Raw genomic sequence first — 17,336 nt, forward strand, 5'->3', positions numbered from 1 at the left:
TCACATGAATGACCTGAAAACGCTGAAAAAAAGAATGATGTCCTGATATACAAAATCTAAAACAAGACATAGTCTTTTATCAGGATAATGATGTTTTGGTATATTGCCCAGACCCACTGAACACTAAGGAGACCACTGCATGAACTGTGTTGAACCGTGTTTGTGTTTGAGAGAGCGACAGGCCCTGTTCTCTTTCAGCCGATTCCAACCAGCAGTAACCCAATTTAGTCCGGGTCATTTAGCCAATAGGACACACACACCGGTACTTTTAAACATTGGAAAGAGTGTTGTCAGGGTGCTCTGCCTTCTCCCTCCCTGGATGTTAAATGACTTTTATAGAAGAATTTATACTTACTGTGGTTCTTGTGACATTGATGCTTAAATCACATCCTGAACCGAGCTTTGCAAAAACAACAGTTTACATCCACAGTCGCATGTGTGTGTTGGTGAGTGCGTATACGCTATGGTCGATAAAGCCTGACCTAGTGACATGAAACAAAGCAATAAACATCTTGGCATGGTAAACAATCTGATTACTGCGTGACGAGTCCCTGCTGCACAAAGCTGGTCTGCATAAGGACTTGTGGACATGCATAAAATGCCAATACCAACCATCTAGTAGCTGATGTCTGGTTTGTCATACACATAACCAAAACAAGAATGAATCAAATTTGGTCATTTATAACCAACTCTACATACTTGAAGGGCCCACGTGTGTTTTGGCTATAAGATGTGTATCTGTCAGCTTCCCTTTTTGTCATCAGATCAGCTGCCCCTTGCCCCACACAGCTTTGTAACTGCAGTGAAATACGACCCAAAGATATTCGGTTAAAACATGACTTGGAGCGTTAGAAAGATTGCATGTCTTCAGAGGTGCATATAAAATCTATGAGAAATACGTACTGCAGTGAAAGTGTAGTGTAATAACTCACAAAATCATAGTTTTTTTTCTCCAAGTGCTGCCAGCTTGCTCCGTATTATACTGACAAAAAAGCTCACATCCATTAAATAAAGTAAAAGGTATGATATCAAATATTTATTTAAAACAGCGGGAGATGAAATGATTAGACTGTAGAAGACTGTGAGCTTTACAGATTTAACACTGAGGCTAATAATTTCTACCGTGGCACGATAAAAAGGACCCATCTAACTACATACTATTAATTTTACCAGCTATTATTCAACTAAATCACACCGTATTTTGCCCCCTTTATCCCTTTACTATTATTCCAACTCTTCATACTCCTTCAGCTGCTCCTTCACACAGTCAGTTCGATGCCAGCCATTTATCAAGCATCAGTATCAGTTCTGGTGTTGGCCACTAGATAAGTTATGAAATTGGTCGGTCTTATAATAATGGGAAAGGGCTATTCTGCTCTATATTTAATACAGATTGGTAATGATAGAATTTTAAGTTAAGCTAAAGTAGCTTTTACAGGTGCAGTATGTAGCAGTTTGCTATTTAGATTGTTTAGTAGTGCATCTAGTGGTCCAGACTGGGGGCTCAGGGCGCCAGAGGCACCGGAACTTTAGGTCCGGGACTAGGACTACGAACAGGGCTAGCTGGTTAGCAAGCTAACATCAGTAGATTTCTCTGCAAGACAATATATCATCATCATAACATCAGAACTGTTATTACTTCACGTTGTGTTTTATAATAATTTTAGTTATGTTTTGAATGTTTTCAACTAAAATTCTTACATATTTCATCTTTAGCGCCCTATGAGGACTATTTGCCAGATTAAAGTAAAACTTTGGCCCCCATACTTAGAAAATGATATAATTGTGGCTGCCTTTCCTCCTCTCCATCGCCTTTTACCTCACTCTGTTTTCCTCTCATCTTTCTCCCTCTCCATCTCTTCAGCTTACCATATCCTGTTCCTCCTCTGTTAGTCTCCTTCTGGCCATCACAGTGACCACAAACAAACCTTTGCCTTACTTTAGTGTGTATTTTTATTTGTCTATGTGTGTGCTTGCCTGCATGTACGTATATTGACACTTCTGATGACTGTATCGCTCCGTGTTTCCCTCCCAGTAATCAGTGTGTTTTTGTTTACACTCCCCCCGTCTCTCTCCTTTACTCTCTCAGGGCGAATGTCTTACATCAGATCACTTGAAGCATTTATAGCAACGCTTTTGAAGCTTAGGACTCCCACCGTGGCCAAATATAGTAAACGTGAATCCAGCAGCTGCGCGTGTGTGTGTGTGTGTGTGTGTGTGTGTGTGTGTAAGAGGGTAGAGGAGTGTGTGCGTGCATGTGTTCTCCTGAGTAAATGGCTCTGGGGTAAAAACGTGTTTGTTATTGTTCCCAGCACTTCGCCTGTAGACAACACTGCCAATTAAAGGGGAGGTTTTATGTGTTAAGAGCAGGAAGTGTTGCCGTGTGTGGCTGCACACTATTGGCTGCCCCGGCTGCTCCCATGTTCCTTCCCTGGGGACTGAGCAGCCAGGGCTCTTTACTGCCACAACCAAATGAAAGGTAAACACAACACACCTTTGATCAGGCTCTGCATTTAAAACCCTTACTGGAACGCTCTGTGTGTGCGTGTGTGTGTGAAGGGAAGCGGTGAGCAAATTACTGAATGACATAGTGAGAGGTGTGTGTGTGTGTGTGTGTGTGTGTGTGTGTGTGTTCAGCTTAATGAGAGATAAGCTCTCCAGGATGCTACGGCCTGCTCCTCCTCCTCTTGTTGTTGAAGCATGAGTGAAATCATCCCTCCATCCATGCCTCCGTTCCTCCATCCCCCCATCCAGCCAGCATGAAAACAAAACAAGGCGTTGTATGAATGAAAGTGGGAGGGGCCGAGTGGCCTAGAAAGGCAGGCAGGCAGATAGAAAGATAGATAGTGGTGCAGGGCAGGGTGAGGCTGTGGCGGATAGAGAAGAGGACAGTGGAGTAGGAGGAGGAGGAGGGGGATGAATGAATGAGTGAGCTGACTGGAGCATGTTTGGCATAGCAGCTAGCTTGTGTAGCTTGGCGCTAGCGTGAGTAGAATGGGGAATAATGCTGCTGCAGTAGTGGTGTTGTGCTGCTGTAGTGCTCCCTGCTGAGACTGCTGTGCTGGGATCAGAGAGGAAAAGGGTAAATACACCTAGGATCAATAAAGAAAATAACCGGAAGGTAAAATAAAATGCCATGGGTAGTGCATTGATTTATTTATTTTAAAGCTGATTTACTAGCTCCACCTTTCTGTTTTTGGCCCATCTCCTGTCTTAAGATCGTCCTCATTCACCAAAAGCAGCAGCAGCAGTAGATTTGTCTTCCCTGGCATGCCGACTACTTGGCTGCGTCTGCCCCCTGTCTGCCCCAGCAAGGCCAGGGTTAACCCTGGGCGTCTCTCCTCCCCGACATGGAAGAGCCCATTGAATGGCTGCCTCCCCCAGTCAGCAAACACATTGGCTGAAGCTGAGGGTGGATCTGGGGCTGGAGCAACACTCTGGCATGGATCCTCGGCTCGGAGCTGGATCTGCTAGCTGTCTCAGCCCTCCCCTCCTCTGTTATGTGATGCCGCGGTCACAGCATGTACACACACAGCAGACAGACGAGAGGGGGGAGGGCTGGAGAAGAGCTATGCGTTTTTCTCTCTGGGTCAGAGACGACTGTGTACTGTGGTGGGTTTACTAGCTCATAGTAAAAAAAAACGTAATGGAGTGACCCCTGCATGAACCACCCCAGAAGGTCGGAGATTATGTTTTTTTCTACATTACTCAGTCGCCCTCTCCACGGTTTTGACCCCCAGTCCCTTTCGTCATTGTTCTTTTCTTTAACCTTATTATCCCACCCCTCCTCTCCCCCTGCCACAACCCTGTCTGTCCTCTTTGCTTTTACTCAGGCAGCACAATGGGCAGCCAGGAAGGGGGGGGGGGGGGGGTCCTAGCTGTATCCTTGGCAGTGAGAGCTCATGTTATGTCCTCACAGAGGTGGCATCCCGATGCACTTTAAAGCAGTTTGATGCTCTGCTCTAAATATTCTTTCTTCCCATTTTTTTTAGCTCCTAGTAAACCATTACAGTGGTCTTTCTTTGTGATTGTTTAAAGTGCGGATAACTCAAATATCATGGGTATATTTTAAAATACTCTACTCTTCATGATGCTTTATTTTCACCTATAATGGACACAAATAAGGGTCAAATGTTTGTACACTTGTTGTTTGACCTAGATCTGCTTCTTGCCCCGACGCTCTTTGGTTCAGTTAGCACATGATATCAAAGCTGACAGTATAGTGAGAAACATGGCGAGAGACGGTGATTAAGACACAGGGTCATGGACAGGAGACCCAGTCGGAGGTCATTTGTGGCCTACATATTTTGCTGTTTTCTCTAGTGGATATCAAAGCAAACGGAAGGATTAGATGTTGCAAATTCTGATTGTTTTGGTGTTTTTAGCATGTTCACTGACAGTCGCTGCCGGCACAAGAAACTAATTTCAGCTAAAGGTGCAAGTGGCTGATAAAGTTTATTTCACCTAAATCACTAAATCTTATTCATCCAGCTTCATACAGCTTTGCTAAATTCTTACTAACCATGGCTTATTGTGCTTTCCTATCTTTGCGCACCAGGTCAGTGTGTGCTGTTGGTAAAAAGGTCAGCGCCTGGTATCAGGTGAGATCTAATGAGTCTTTCCTGGCCGTCAGACAAGGCAATATCAGCTAGTTTATTAGATCATTACAGGGCACAGGTCAAACCTGACTGCTAATCCATTCACACTTGACACTCAGGCTCTTTCTCACAAATGCTGTTCCCCAATAGGTCCAATGAAACCTGACATGAGCCAATGACATAAAATGTTCAGCCCATTAGCAATTAAGGTTGTTTCCATGGCACTGCAGACCGCTGCTGCTGGCCATCAGGCGTAAATTGTGGACACTCACTCCCTCATGGATGCTAGGCGGACAATCAGTGCTCGTCCGATTGCATGTTTGCATGCAAATTACAGCTGATTGTGTTCTTGAATGCAAATTACTGTTTGTGTGATCTTGTGCTTTTGTGCAAATTAAGTTGAAATGTTCAGCCAACATCTTGGGTCAGCAGTGATATTTTAGTATAACATAACCACAGAATACAGAGAGAAGGTCATGTAATTGTAGCCTATATTCAACTTGTTGATACAACAGTGCTTTACGAGTGCAGCACGTTTGACTAGACAGTGTCATGATTTGTTAAGTGCATATGTATTGACATGGGAGGAAAAGTTACTGATGTTAATATCAGAGTCGGCAGTCTATTATCCAATTTGGCAATTGATTCTGTTTCTGTGCTTTGTTGTTTGTTTGATCTTTTTGCAAGGGTCAGTTTCAGTTTTCAGCAGGTTTGTATTCCTTCTGATGGCTGCGCATCATTCCTATATTCTCTTTGAGTGACCACAGCAACCACACATTAAAAACGGCAACAAACACCACACGGCCCAGCTGAGAACACCTGTTTATAGTTCATGCAGCCATGTTCATGTGTGTGTATTTGCACACCAAACATGCATGTGGTTCCCTCGCTGCGCTCAGATCAGAGCAAACCACCACTTGGTGGCCATTTTGACCACAGGGTTTCGCTCTCTCCACCCCTTCTTGTTTTAATGTTTTGTGAGCCGTTAAATGCTAGACGGAGCGACTGAGACGGAGAGAAATATCCCTGCCTGCATGCAGCCCTATGCTGTTTATATTTGTTGGTATTTTTGTTTTCGTTTTACTTTGCTTCTGCAGGCTATTTGTGTGTTTTCGTGAACTTTGGATAAGCCCCACTGCTCTCCCACTCATCTCCTATTGCTATCTTAAAACAAGGCGTGGTTATAAACACAGTCTTAATGGTGATACTAGTGGGGACCGAAATAAAACATGACTAAGTCCACGTGTATCTAATATAATACTAACCACCTCTTTCCTTTTTCTCCTTCTGCCTTTCCTCAGTGTGCTTGGACAAGTGTAAGCATGGTGCATGTAGCCTCCAGGGCCAGTGCTGCCATGACCAGTGCCTGGGTGGCTGTTCTGAGCCAGGTAACGCAAGTAGCTGTGTGGCCTGCAGGAACCTCCAGCATGGAAGCACCTGTGTGGAGAAGTGTCCTACTGGATACTATGTCTTCAGGGGCTGGCGCTGCATCAGCTTTAGCTTCTGTCAGGTTGGTGATAACTGGAATTTTTAAAGTTGATGCTTATAATATTAAGGACAAATGTAGACATACACTGGTGTGAACGCATGTGTTTTATATGTGCTTTTCTTGTAAATCCAGGAGCTCCACAACCAGTGTAAGCAGACTAAGAAGTTGGACCAGGACCGGGAGTCAGGCTGCTATGAATACGTCATCCACAACGGGGCCTGTATTCCAGAGTGTCCATCTGGATACACCACTATCAACTCCACTACGTACGTCTGGCTCTCACACACAGACATACACACACTCACCTTTAATGCCACCATAAACACTGCTGTGTTATTGATGGAGGTCATCATTACGTGATCGTAGATGTGACCGTAACCCACAACAAATCGTCTCCCTGTGAGGTGGATTGTGGTCACTCAACACACTCGATAACATTTGCACACAGGAGATGATGGTGTTGGAAGTTGATCAAACAAAAGGGCAGAAGTTTTTTTTTCCACTGTGGAAAGTCTCCTGTCCTCTGTGGAGAAGCAGCTGGGCTGCTGGGAACAAATGACGTACAGTAGAGATGTCACCTGCCTCTCTGTTTTCCTCACTGTCAAACGTTTGTCGTTCAAACGTCCTTTTCTGTGAATCTCTACAGTTAAGCATTGGGGGGGGGGGGACAAGTGATAGTGCAACAGATACTGCAGTCAAGGCCAGCAAGATCACAGCAAAGTGTCAATCAAGCTGCCAGTCACACAGAGATGCATCGCCAGAAACACATTGCCTAAAAAACATTTTTCCCCAAGGGTAGGGCACCCTCTCCTCTCATCTCTTGATCTCGCATAGTAGTTAAAATATTCTCAACTTTAATGCCGCTGAGTCAGCGTCCCACATGGCCCAGGTAACTTGCACACACAGCCCAACTCCATAGGTGCACCACACACACCATCGGGGCATGAAAAGTTGGACAGAATAGACAAAATGTTCTGCACCATTTGCATGAGGGCAGGTAGCACAAATCATAGACGATCATATGTTGTTGTTTAGATATAGACTATATTTGGCTATTTAAAACATATGACCGGTAGTTGATCCATTTAGCTGAAATTCTATTAACGGCCAACCTGGCTGTCGAAAAACAGTGTAACGTAACCTCTGCTCACAACAGATGATGATGAAGGCATCACAGAGATAACTGTCTGTTAAGGAATATATAAAATATAAACAGTATATTTTTTTCTCAACTCATGGCAGCATGCCATATGAATAAATAAAAGTTAATCTGTCACTTAATATTGGAATGCTAATGTTATGTTAAATTAAGCGTAGTAGCTCCGAATACAAAGTTGCCATAAAGGCATGAGACTACATAATTTCATATGCAAATAAATCCTCTAATCTCATTTGCTGTAAACGAGTCCCTGGTGTTTTCACAGCCTCCATCACATTCTGCTCTGTGTGATTACACAGCTGCATCAGTCAAAGCCTCACCGCACTGACATACAAGAACAAATAATTGTCCACAGCAGTTTTAACATTTTCTTATGCAGATTAAATGCATAAACGTCATTCGTTTCAAGATGGATTTGATATTGCATTCAAAGATATGTTTATTTTAGCATGGGGCAACGTCTTTAATCATGCCAAAGCGTTGATTATTTTGAAGCATATGAAGGTGCGCTGGAGTGAAATAATGTGTCTGGGTCTTAATGCACCCTTGATAGCCAATTATTTTCCTATTGAAAGGATTATTTAGTCGGCTCAACTTTACAGTCTGTCTGGGACCTGTTTACTTAGTCTGGTTGAGTAGTTCACATGAGATTATTTCATGTGAAAGAACAGCAAATTAGTAATAAGAATTGTTAAATGATACTGGGGATTTGGAGGATGTATTTAAACCAAGTGAGGTTAACAAGCACGTGTACTGTCTGGGACATTTCTAATGAAGAATGTTTTGGGAGTATTTGTAGTTGCAGTTTAGCTCAGTATGTCACACACTCTGACAGATCAGAGGTCTGCGAAAGACATTTGTCCTTAAGCACACTGCACCTCTTATCTTATTACAAATTGCCCCTGATAAAAGTGTCAGGAGCCATGAATGTAAAAACAACCTTAAACAAAACTGTCTGGAAACTCACCTCGTCCTGTTTAGCACACAGCTTTGTCTGCATGTGCAACAAGCGAGGGCATGACCTTATTTAGCATTCTTACTTGTAGTAAACAGGGGCAGAGGAACATCAGTGACTTCCTCATTTAGCGTCAGTAGCTGTTGCTAAATGAGGAGGACACGTATTTGTTTTGAAACCGCTCCTGTTTGCATGCTTTGAAAACACAAACGAAGGTTTGAGCAATGAGGATAAAACATGCTTCAGTCAAGAGTGTTATACTCCTGTTGTCTGTTTGAGGCAAGGTAAAACTGACAAAACCATAGCAAGGAGTGAATAGCTTGCTAAAAATAACAATTGTGCTAAAATGTTTAATAACTTTTGAACCACTAATCCGATCCAGATGCTTTAAAAACTCATGTAAAGTGGAGTTTTTCAGCATTTGGGACTTCTGTAGTGAACGTAATTACGCCATCCTGTTCTGCAGCAGTGATTCATCAAGAATGTAGTTTCTTCCTCTTGGCCAATGAGCAAGGATTGTAGCCACGCTTGTGTTGTTCATGTTCAATGGGTTATATATTTTTCTTTAAAGTTCATTTTTACTTCAATATCCTATGTTATTATTAAATTACCTTTCTATTCCCTCTCTGATCTTTTTTGGACACATCTAAAGGTTAGTAAGTAAAATAAAGGTTTACACATGTTTTTAATTGAAAAACACCTTGGATAATATTATGATAAACTGCTGTACTTTCTTCGGAAAAGTCAGATGTAGACAAAAATTCAGATTAAAGTTTAAAACATAAGTACATACAGTACAAGTAACAAAGTATCTTATAAATAAAAAAAACCTAAACTTTCCTGAGGTTCTGTCTGAGTTCACAGTACAAAAAAAATCCCAACAAAATCCATCCATCTCCAGACAAAGCAAATGTTAAATCTGGCATTTAAATGAGCCAGACTGAAACGTAATGTAATGCAACTACATCTAATGATGTATGGTACTTGATGCTTACTGCTAGAATCGGATAGGAAAAACAAAAACAAAAACAGGACCGTCAGGCAGCCCAAATATTGTTCTCAGTCTGTGATATAAGTCCTTACTGAGCCCACTTTTTGTTGATGTAATGACAGATGAAGACATTAATGTGGTGCAGAGAAGGAAGTAAGACTGACAGTGAGTGAAAAAGAAGCACAGAGGTGTATTTCTGAGTTTGTTTTAATAAGAGCAGATTCTGTGCTGAAGATGTCTGCATCGCTCGAAGCCACAGGTGGCTGGTTGATGGATGGTGTTGGTGTGTTTCTGAGCTACCTGCGTACGTGCGCGTGTGTGTGTGTGTATTTGTGTGCGTATATGCATTTGAATGCTCGTGTTTGCATGTATGTGTGATTACATTAGCTCGTTCTCAGTAAAGTGTTTTTTCCAGGTGCGAGCTGAGGGAAATGTCCAGATAGAGAGAGGTGTATGTGTATATATAGATATGTTAATTAGGTAATCAACACACACTCACGTGCACAGAGTTCGAGCACACCCAGTGGAAATGGAAAGGACATTTCAACCCAACAGGACTTTCTCCATGTATGTGTGTGACAGAGAGAGAGAGAGAGAGAGAGAGAGAGATTGACTTTTCCCTGCACGCTGCCAGCCTGCAGGGATTATCAGGTGCTTAGACAGAAAAGAACATTGCTTTAAGTCTCAGTCATACATCCTGAGGCGTACGGCAGAATGGCATCCTTTGTGTGTGTTTATGTGCATGTTTGTGTATAGATGTATGTGTGCACACATTGTACAATAAACAAGACTTTGTTTTTTTTCTTCATTTGGGATTCTGTTGCAACATCAGGGACTCTATGTGTCTGTTTTGCTGCTACGGTTTGGTTCTAGCAAGAACAAGCGTCATCACAGTGGCTTAGCCTGGCAGAAGCTACACCCAGACAGACACACACACACACACACACACACACACACACACACACACATCTAGACAGTTGGGCAGACGACACACATTGCACGTATGCATGCACACACACACACCACGAATGAGGACTTAAAAGGAGTAGGGAGGTTCCAGAGTAGGGGAAAAGGAGACCCAAAGGTTTGCAGCGTGGTTTTATTGTGACGCCAATAAACTGTTGGTTAGTACATTTCTCTTTCAGTAGTATCAAGCATATTTAAAGGATAAGTTCACCATTAATTATTCAGCCCCATGCCAGTGGAAAGTCAGGTTTTGTAGTGTACAACACATTCCCTCCTAAACAACTGAAGGAGATGGGGACTTCTTTTTTTAGAATGTAAAAAAAAAAAAAAACCTTAAAATGATCCCATACAGCTCATTTGTCGTAAATCCAAGTTTCTGGAAGCCGAGATATCCCAAACTGATTTTAAAAGACGTTAATTAAACCATTTTATAACCCAAGTTCTTCAATGGAAGTGGGTGCACAAGCTTGACTGTATATAATGTCTTTTCCAGATCAATTTGGGATTTCGGGGCTTCAAGAGACTTAAATCATGCCGGTTGTTTTTTTGGTTGTTCTTTTCATCATTTTAAAACAAGTCCCCATCTTCTTCAGTTGTTCAGGAGAATGCTGTTTTGCTGTGAAGCTCCAGAAATGTGTTATAGACATGAAACTGACTTTGCATCGGCATGAGTAGATAAAGACTGAATTTTGATTTTTGGATGATCTTATCCTTTAGGTGTCTGTAATGTTAGTCTGGATGATTGGTATGTAAAGATAATTTTAAGAAACCAGATGTCACAATAAGATCAACAGTTTCAGATGTTTGTTAACCATTTCATAATAAAACATGTTTTTTAATCATGTACACCGTACCAGACACTTGCATATATTTTCTCTGCATCTTCTGTCTCTACATACAGGTACTCTACACTCTCTTGACATTAAGCCGTCGCTAACATCCACTGAAATGAGTTTGCTCATCTTTCCTGGACGCTGTAGCATCACAGTAGAACAGCAGTGTGTGTTTGTGTGTTAGTGCACTCGGTCTGGTTCCGCTCAGGCCCGGGCCCAAAACCAAACCAGAGCGTCAGCTGCGGCCTCTGTTCTACTGTAGATGGCTCTAGCAGACCCTGGAGCCCCGAGTCATAGAGTTCAGCCGGACAGATAAACACTGTCCCTTTAAGGGCTGCCGTTGGACCCAGCCTGTCTGCCTGTGTGTCTGTGTTTTTCAGTACAACGGCACCAAAACATTCGCTTTTTCTACTCTGCAACTAGAGCATTACTTTTGAGGAGCTGAATGTATGATTTTCCATGTGGGAGAAAGAGAAAGGGACACAAAATATCCTCAAGTTTTTCTTCTCACTGTTGGTTAGGAGAGATCATTACAGTGTGTTTCCACTCAGTCAGAAGTCATAGAGGGGAAACAATGATTTGGCTTCTGATTGATGTGAATTATTAAGAGCTTGATAAGATGGAAACAAGGAGAAGCCAGGTGTGTAATGGGTCATTTGGCTCTTTCAGAGTTGGAAGGAAAAGCCTGACAAGGACCAAAACAGCACCCCCTGGGACTCAGTGTTTCATGTCACTATGGTGAATGGCGTCTATAGCACGGCCTGGCTGCTAGGGGGGAAAGAAGGGGCATGATTAAGACTCTGTATGTGTGTGTGTGTGTGTGTGTGCTTCCTGGAGAGGGGGATTATAATAAGAGTTGCATAAACATAGAATTAAATCAGGGTGAGCTTACAAATGGCAGTTCATGCAGAGCTTGCATGGTCCCCGCAGTGAACAACAGCATCCTTTGTTAGCTGTTCCCTGGGCACAGGGGCTGATTTAAAAGGTGCCTGTTAAGGCTGCTGTTTGATGTCATTGTCTCCCCTACTTTCAGTTTTGAAAACCTGACTGGACGCCTTCGAAATCTATTCTAGTGAGTCGGTGTCATCACCAGCCCTCCTCTGATTTGTGGATGTATTTTTTAAGAAAACATACAACTTTGTCCCAGCTTCTTGTTTTGCACAAGATATCACTTGGTGGCATTAGGAGCGATATGTTGAGGGTTGAGGTAGCCGAGCAGTCACATAAAAACAGAATTTTATTTTTATGTCTAAGGCAGACCTTTGTGGTTAGGGATGTCAAGGCTGGAAGTGGAATTAAAGAGAGGGATTATGTTCTTTTGAGAAGGCTTTACAAAAAAAAAAGTTAATTTGTGAATGAAGCATCAGGTACTCCTTTCTGTGGGCAGCGTGTACTCGGCTGCTCGATAGACAAGGCCTGCCTTTTGTGAATGAATTTCCTGAAAGGCAGCACTACCACGGCCTCATTGCCCAGTGTACGCACATGTGTGTGTGTGTGCGTGTGTGTGTGATTACGTGCTCAAGCACATGTCTGCAGGGAGAGGACGCCACTCATAGAGCTGAGGGAGAGGAGGAGACACAGAGGAATGTGTGCAGCTGGTGGCTCAGTCATGTTGTTGTTGTTGTCTGTGATTGTGCTCTGTATATGTGTTCGTGCATGTGTGTGCGTGTTGTATGTTCAACAGAAGTAATGAAGCAAAGGATGAGAAAGCTCTCTCCTCAATCCCCCAGTGCTAATAAAAATTAAGGAGGCTCAGATGTGGATGAGAGATTGTCTAATCTAATTCCACTCCCGAAAGCCTATGGATTCATTATGGGACATATCAAATTAATTGAGAGAATTATACAAATTCACCTCTGAATACATCAGCTCATTCATTACAAGAGTCTGTGTGATTGTCTCTCGTTTGAGCAGATCTGTTTGAAACAATGTTAACTCACTATTGTTGACATAAAGACAATCTATTCGATATTTATAAAAAAATAAAATAAAGAATTATATATTTATTACATCTGCTTTATATAGAAGGCAGAAAACAAAACGTGAAACCAGGGTTAAAAAGAAGAATGAGCACATCACAAACTCAAACAGGAAGCCAGATGAAATATAATCAGATTCGGGATGTTAATGATTAATCATTAATCGATTAATCGCTGTAAAGAATTTAACCGATTAAAAATGTCTTAATCGATAATCAGAGACGGAACAAATGCATCAAAGAGGATCTTACAAAAACAAATTACAGATACTTCATTTTCAAATATATCCAAAGAAAACACAAAGTCCTGGTATGAGAAAATGTATTTAATTAAAATACAAGTAATTTATAAAGACATTTGATACAAACTGATATTATGACATTTTAGCCATTTAGTCGCCTCGCTATGGTTTGGATTTTGCTGTCAGTTGTTGAATAGTGACAGACAGAAGATCCATAATTAAAATGAAGTCATTATTTTTAGTTATTTGGTTCATCACTCAAGTAAATTTATGTTTACTATATCTGTTCTTTTAACTGCTAATGTAGCTGACTCTGATTTTACATCCAACATAGATCATGTCGGTGGTTAAAACAGTATTCTAAATAAAAAATGTTCATATATCATTAATGATTAATCAATAATTGATTGTGAAGGCAGCCGACTATCGATTAAAGAAATTACTTAAAATTTGCTGCCCTAAGTCAGATAATATAAAAAAACAATATGAAGAAATGTATATGAGTTAAATTCCACTGCACAGATTCAGCTGTGTTGTTTCAAAGTGCCATGGCATCCCCCGTCCCAACCCACACCACACCAGTATGTCACTGAGCATTCCTGCGTCATACCATTCAATCCTGCTTCATTCCATCTCTGATATCTGCACACAGAAACATTCATGGTATTTTTATTTCTCCTCTCTCAAAAACAAGCTTGTTGTTTGCCTCCAAGTAAGGCATTGCTTGGCAATATTACCGTGACGTCTTTAGGCTTCCTGTCACTTATCTTAGCATGTTAGAAATGATAGTTAAACCATAAACGTTTACAGCCTCCCTTGTTTGATATCTTTGGAATGTATCAGCCACAATAATCTAATTTTGAATAAAAGCACATAATGTCCTTTCTCCTTTGCCTCAATAAGGTTGTCTGCCCTCCTTATCTGCCAGTAAATACTGCGTTAAATGACACAATGTTTAGGTTCATGGTCCTAATATAAGTCTATGTCTCTCTCTGTGTAGGTTGACCTGTTCACCGTGCGCAGGCCTCTGTCCTAAACTGTGTGTGGGAAATAAGACGATCGACTCTGTAACTTCAGCCCAGGCTCTAAGAGGCTGCACTGTTCTCCACGGCAACTTGATCATCAAGATTCGAGGAGGGAGTGAGTACTACTACACCTAACCTCCTGCTGGGCCTCCTGTAGAGGCTCTGGTTCTCACACTGTGTCTGTCTCCTCCTCCCTTCACCGCTCTGGTTTCTCAGTCTGTGTTTATCAGGACGTGTAGCCACACAGTGTCTCTAGTCACCCTTACATTCAAATACATGTTTTTTATGAACATGTTAGAGATGCATAGATTGACCAGACAGGGACTGGAGTCAGTAGGTTTTCAGCATGAAATATCCGATTCTGTGCAGGTCACATTTACACAGATTTACCTTTTACTATAAGAATCCTGGCTAAACCAGTATACAGTAAATGTTTTCGCTAACAGGCCATTGAAATTACAGACAAACAATTGAATTAAAAAACAAAACAAAGAATTTTAATCTGTGCATCTCTAGACCAAATGTCTGTGTTCTGCATCATCGATTGGCTGTCTATATGACCAAATGTCTGTCTCCCTCAGATAACATTGCAGCTGAGTTAGAGGCTAGTTTGGGCCAGCTTGAGGAGATCACCGGTTACCTGACTGTTCGCAGAGCCTATGCCCTGGTCTCTCTCTCCTTCCTCCGCAAACTACGCATCATTAGGGGGGAGCATCTTGAGGCAGAGTAAGTCTTCTCTCCTATCCAGGTATATAAATTCAAGTCACAGTCACATTTAACATTGTGCTTGATTTCTTTCTTCTGTCTTCCCTTTTGTCTCTCCCAGTACCTTTGCCTTCTATGCGCTGGACAACCAGAACCTGCGTGAGCTGTGGGATTGGTCCAAGCACAACCTGACTATCCAGCGTGGTCGTATGTTCTTTCACTACAATTCTAAACTTTGCATGTCTGAAATCAGAAAGATGGAGGATGAAACGGGAACCAAGGAGCGCAACCTAAAGAATGACATCGCTGGACGCACCAATGGGGACCAAGCCTCCTGTAAGAGAAGCAGAATTACATTAATTTGAAAATAGAATTAATTAGAACATTTCTGTTTTGCTTTTACTAACTAAACATTTTGTCTTTTAGCTCTTTAGGCTTGAGAGTACATGCATCACTTACAGTATATATTTGCTAAGTGGACTGAAATGTACTATTCTGCATGATAACACTAGAACATACTGCCAATGCACAGTGTTGTCAGTAAATTAACTGCAGAGCGGTTTCAACAAATAATAGCAGCCTGGTGTTGAATGAAATAAAAAACTGTCTATAGAGACAGCAAGCCTTCCTTCAAGAAAAATATATGCAATACTTCATGAATATATACACCTAGTGCTGTAGGAGAACGGAAAAGAGGTTTTTATACAGCTGTATATTATTAATGCAGAACATTTCAGCTGTCGAGGATATCTACATCAGTTTAGTTTTACTCTTTATATCTGCAAAGAATTGGCATTAAATTACTCAAATCAGACCAAGAAGGAAAAAACTCCTCAGGACATTCTTATTCTATGTGATGTGAAGTCTAACCTTTATGTTTTTGCGTTTAATAAACCAAACAAACACAGAGGATACATTTTTGCGTATGTCTTTGTTATCACTACAGTCAGTTTGTTGTCCTACTGTTCATTTGCTCTTTTTACCGAAGACATGTGCTGAGCATCGTCTTTGTTTGTTATCCTGCAGGTGAGACCAAGCTGCTGAAATTCACTGTGATCAAGACTTCATTTAATATGATTATGCTGAGGTGGGAGCCCTTCTGGCCCTTGGACTTCAGAGACCTGCTGGGCTTCATGGTTCTTTACAAAGAGGCGTAAGTATCAAAACAAAAATCATCAGAATTTTATGAACCGTGTCACAAAAGTTGCTTGATGTCGTTGCTGCCTTTTTTTATACTGTTAATCATAATATTTTTAATCATGAGACAACACAATTCAGTTGGTCCAGCTGGTCCTGTTCTTAACTGTTTTTTCCTCCTACTTCAATAATAAATCATCCTGTGTTTCTCACAACTTAGATTTTCTAAGGGGTTCCACAAGGGTCAATTCTTGGACCTTTTCTTTTTAATTGGTGCACATCCTATCATGCGCATGCTAAAGACACACAACAGTCTTCTGTTATTTTGAGTTATTTTGGACTCAACTGTGGAAGCCATTTCAGTAACTTAACCAGAACGTTACCTTTGGGAAACACATCAAAAGTTAAAGGATTCTTACCTGAAGTTTACTCTGAGAAGGTAGTTCATGCATTCATCTCAGCCAGGTTAGATTCCTGTAACCCTCTCTTTGCTTTATTACCCAAACAGTGTGTCCTTATACGTATATCAAAACCAACATATTACTTGAGTACTAAAATTACTTGATTGGCTTCCCATACAATACAGAATAAGCCTCTCAATTCTACTTATAGTCTTTAAAGCACCTCATTGTCCGGCTCCCCAGCATTTATAGTATTTATTATAATCTAATGCCACTTGTTGCTGTATGCACTTTCATGTAAAGCAGCATATTGAGTTTAATTGTACTAAAATGTGCTAAATAAATAAAAGTTGTCTTGCTAAAAGAGCTCCATTGATCCTTCTCCCAGTTCATTTGCACCTGTTGATCCATTTGTCTCTGATCTCTTTCCTCCCGTCTGCTCCAGGCCACACAAGAATGTGACGGAGTTCGATGGACAGGACGCGTGTGGCTCTAACAGCTGGGCGATCGCTGATGTCGACCCTCCATCTCGTTCCACGGACAGCAAGAAGGCAGAGAATCCAGGGCACCTGATCCGACCGTTGAAGCCCTGGACCCAGTATGCCATTATGGTCAAAACTCAACTGTCCGCGTCTGACGAGCACCAGGTTCACGGAGCCAAAAGCGAGATCATCTACGTCCGCACCAATGCCTCCAGTGAGTTCGAAAAATCACATACACATGACTTTGTTGGATGTTATATGAAGACTGTTTAGCTGACCATACAGAATATTTGACATTACAATTAGATGATGAAGAAATTATACAAAGAATCACAATTTTTGGACTTTGGACTCTCTTGTGATAACAGTACCCTT

The 17,336-nt window shown here is 41.6% G+C and overlaps 1 protein-coding gene across 1 annotated transcript in view; it reads left to right on the forward strand.

The window, feature by feature from the left end:
- The window catches only part of insrb (insulin receptor b), an 89,624-nt gene that overhangs the window by 52,936 nt on the left and 19,352 nt on the right, over nt 1-17,336 (forward strand). Inside the window, exons 3-9 of the mRNA XM_073476684.1 lie at nt 5,900-6,108; nt 6,220-6,353; nt 14,212-14,351; nt 14,818-14,962; nt 15,063-15,277; nt 15,968-16,094; nt 16,925-17,175. Coding sequence (XP_073332785.1) covers nt 5,900-6,108; nt 6,220-6,353; nt 14,212-14,351; nt 14,818-14,962; nt 15,063-15,277; nt 15,968-16,094; nt 16,925-17,175 — 1,221 coding nt within the window. The remainder of the gene's footprint in view (nt 1-5,899; nt 6,109-6,219; nt 6,354-14,211; nt 14,352-14,817; nt 14,963-15,062; nt 15,278-15,967; nt 16,095-16,924; nt 17,176-17,336) is intronic.

This window comes from Pagrus major, chromosome 11, assembly GCF_040436345.1.
Source record: "Pagrus major chromosome 11, Pma_NU_1.0".
Lineage (NCBI taxonomy): Eukaryota > Metazoa > Chordata > Actinopteri > Spariformes > Sparidae > Pagrus > Pagrus major.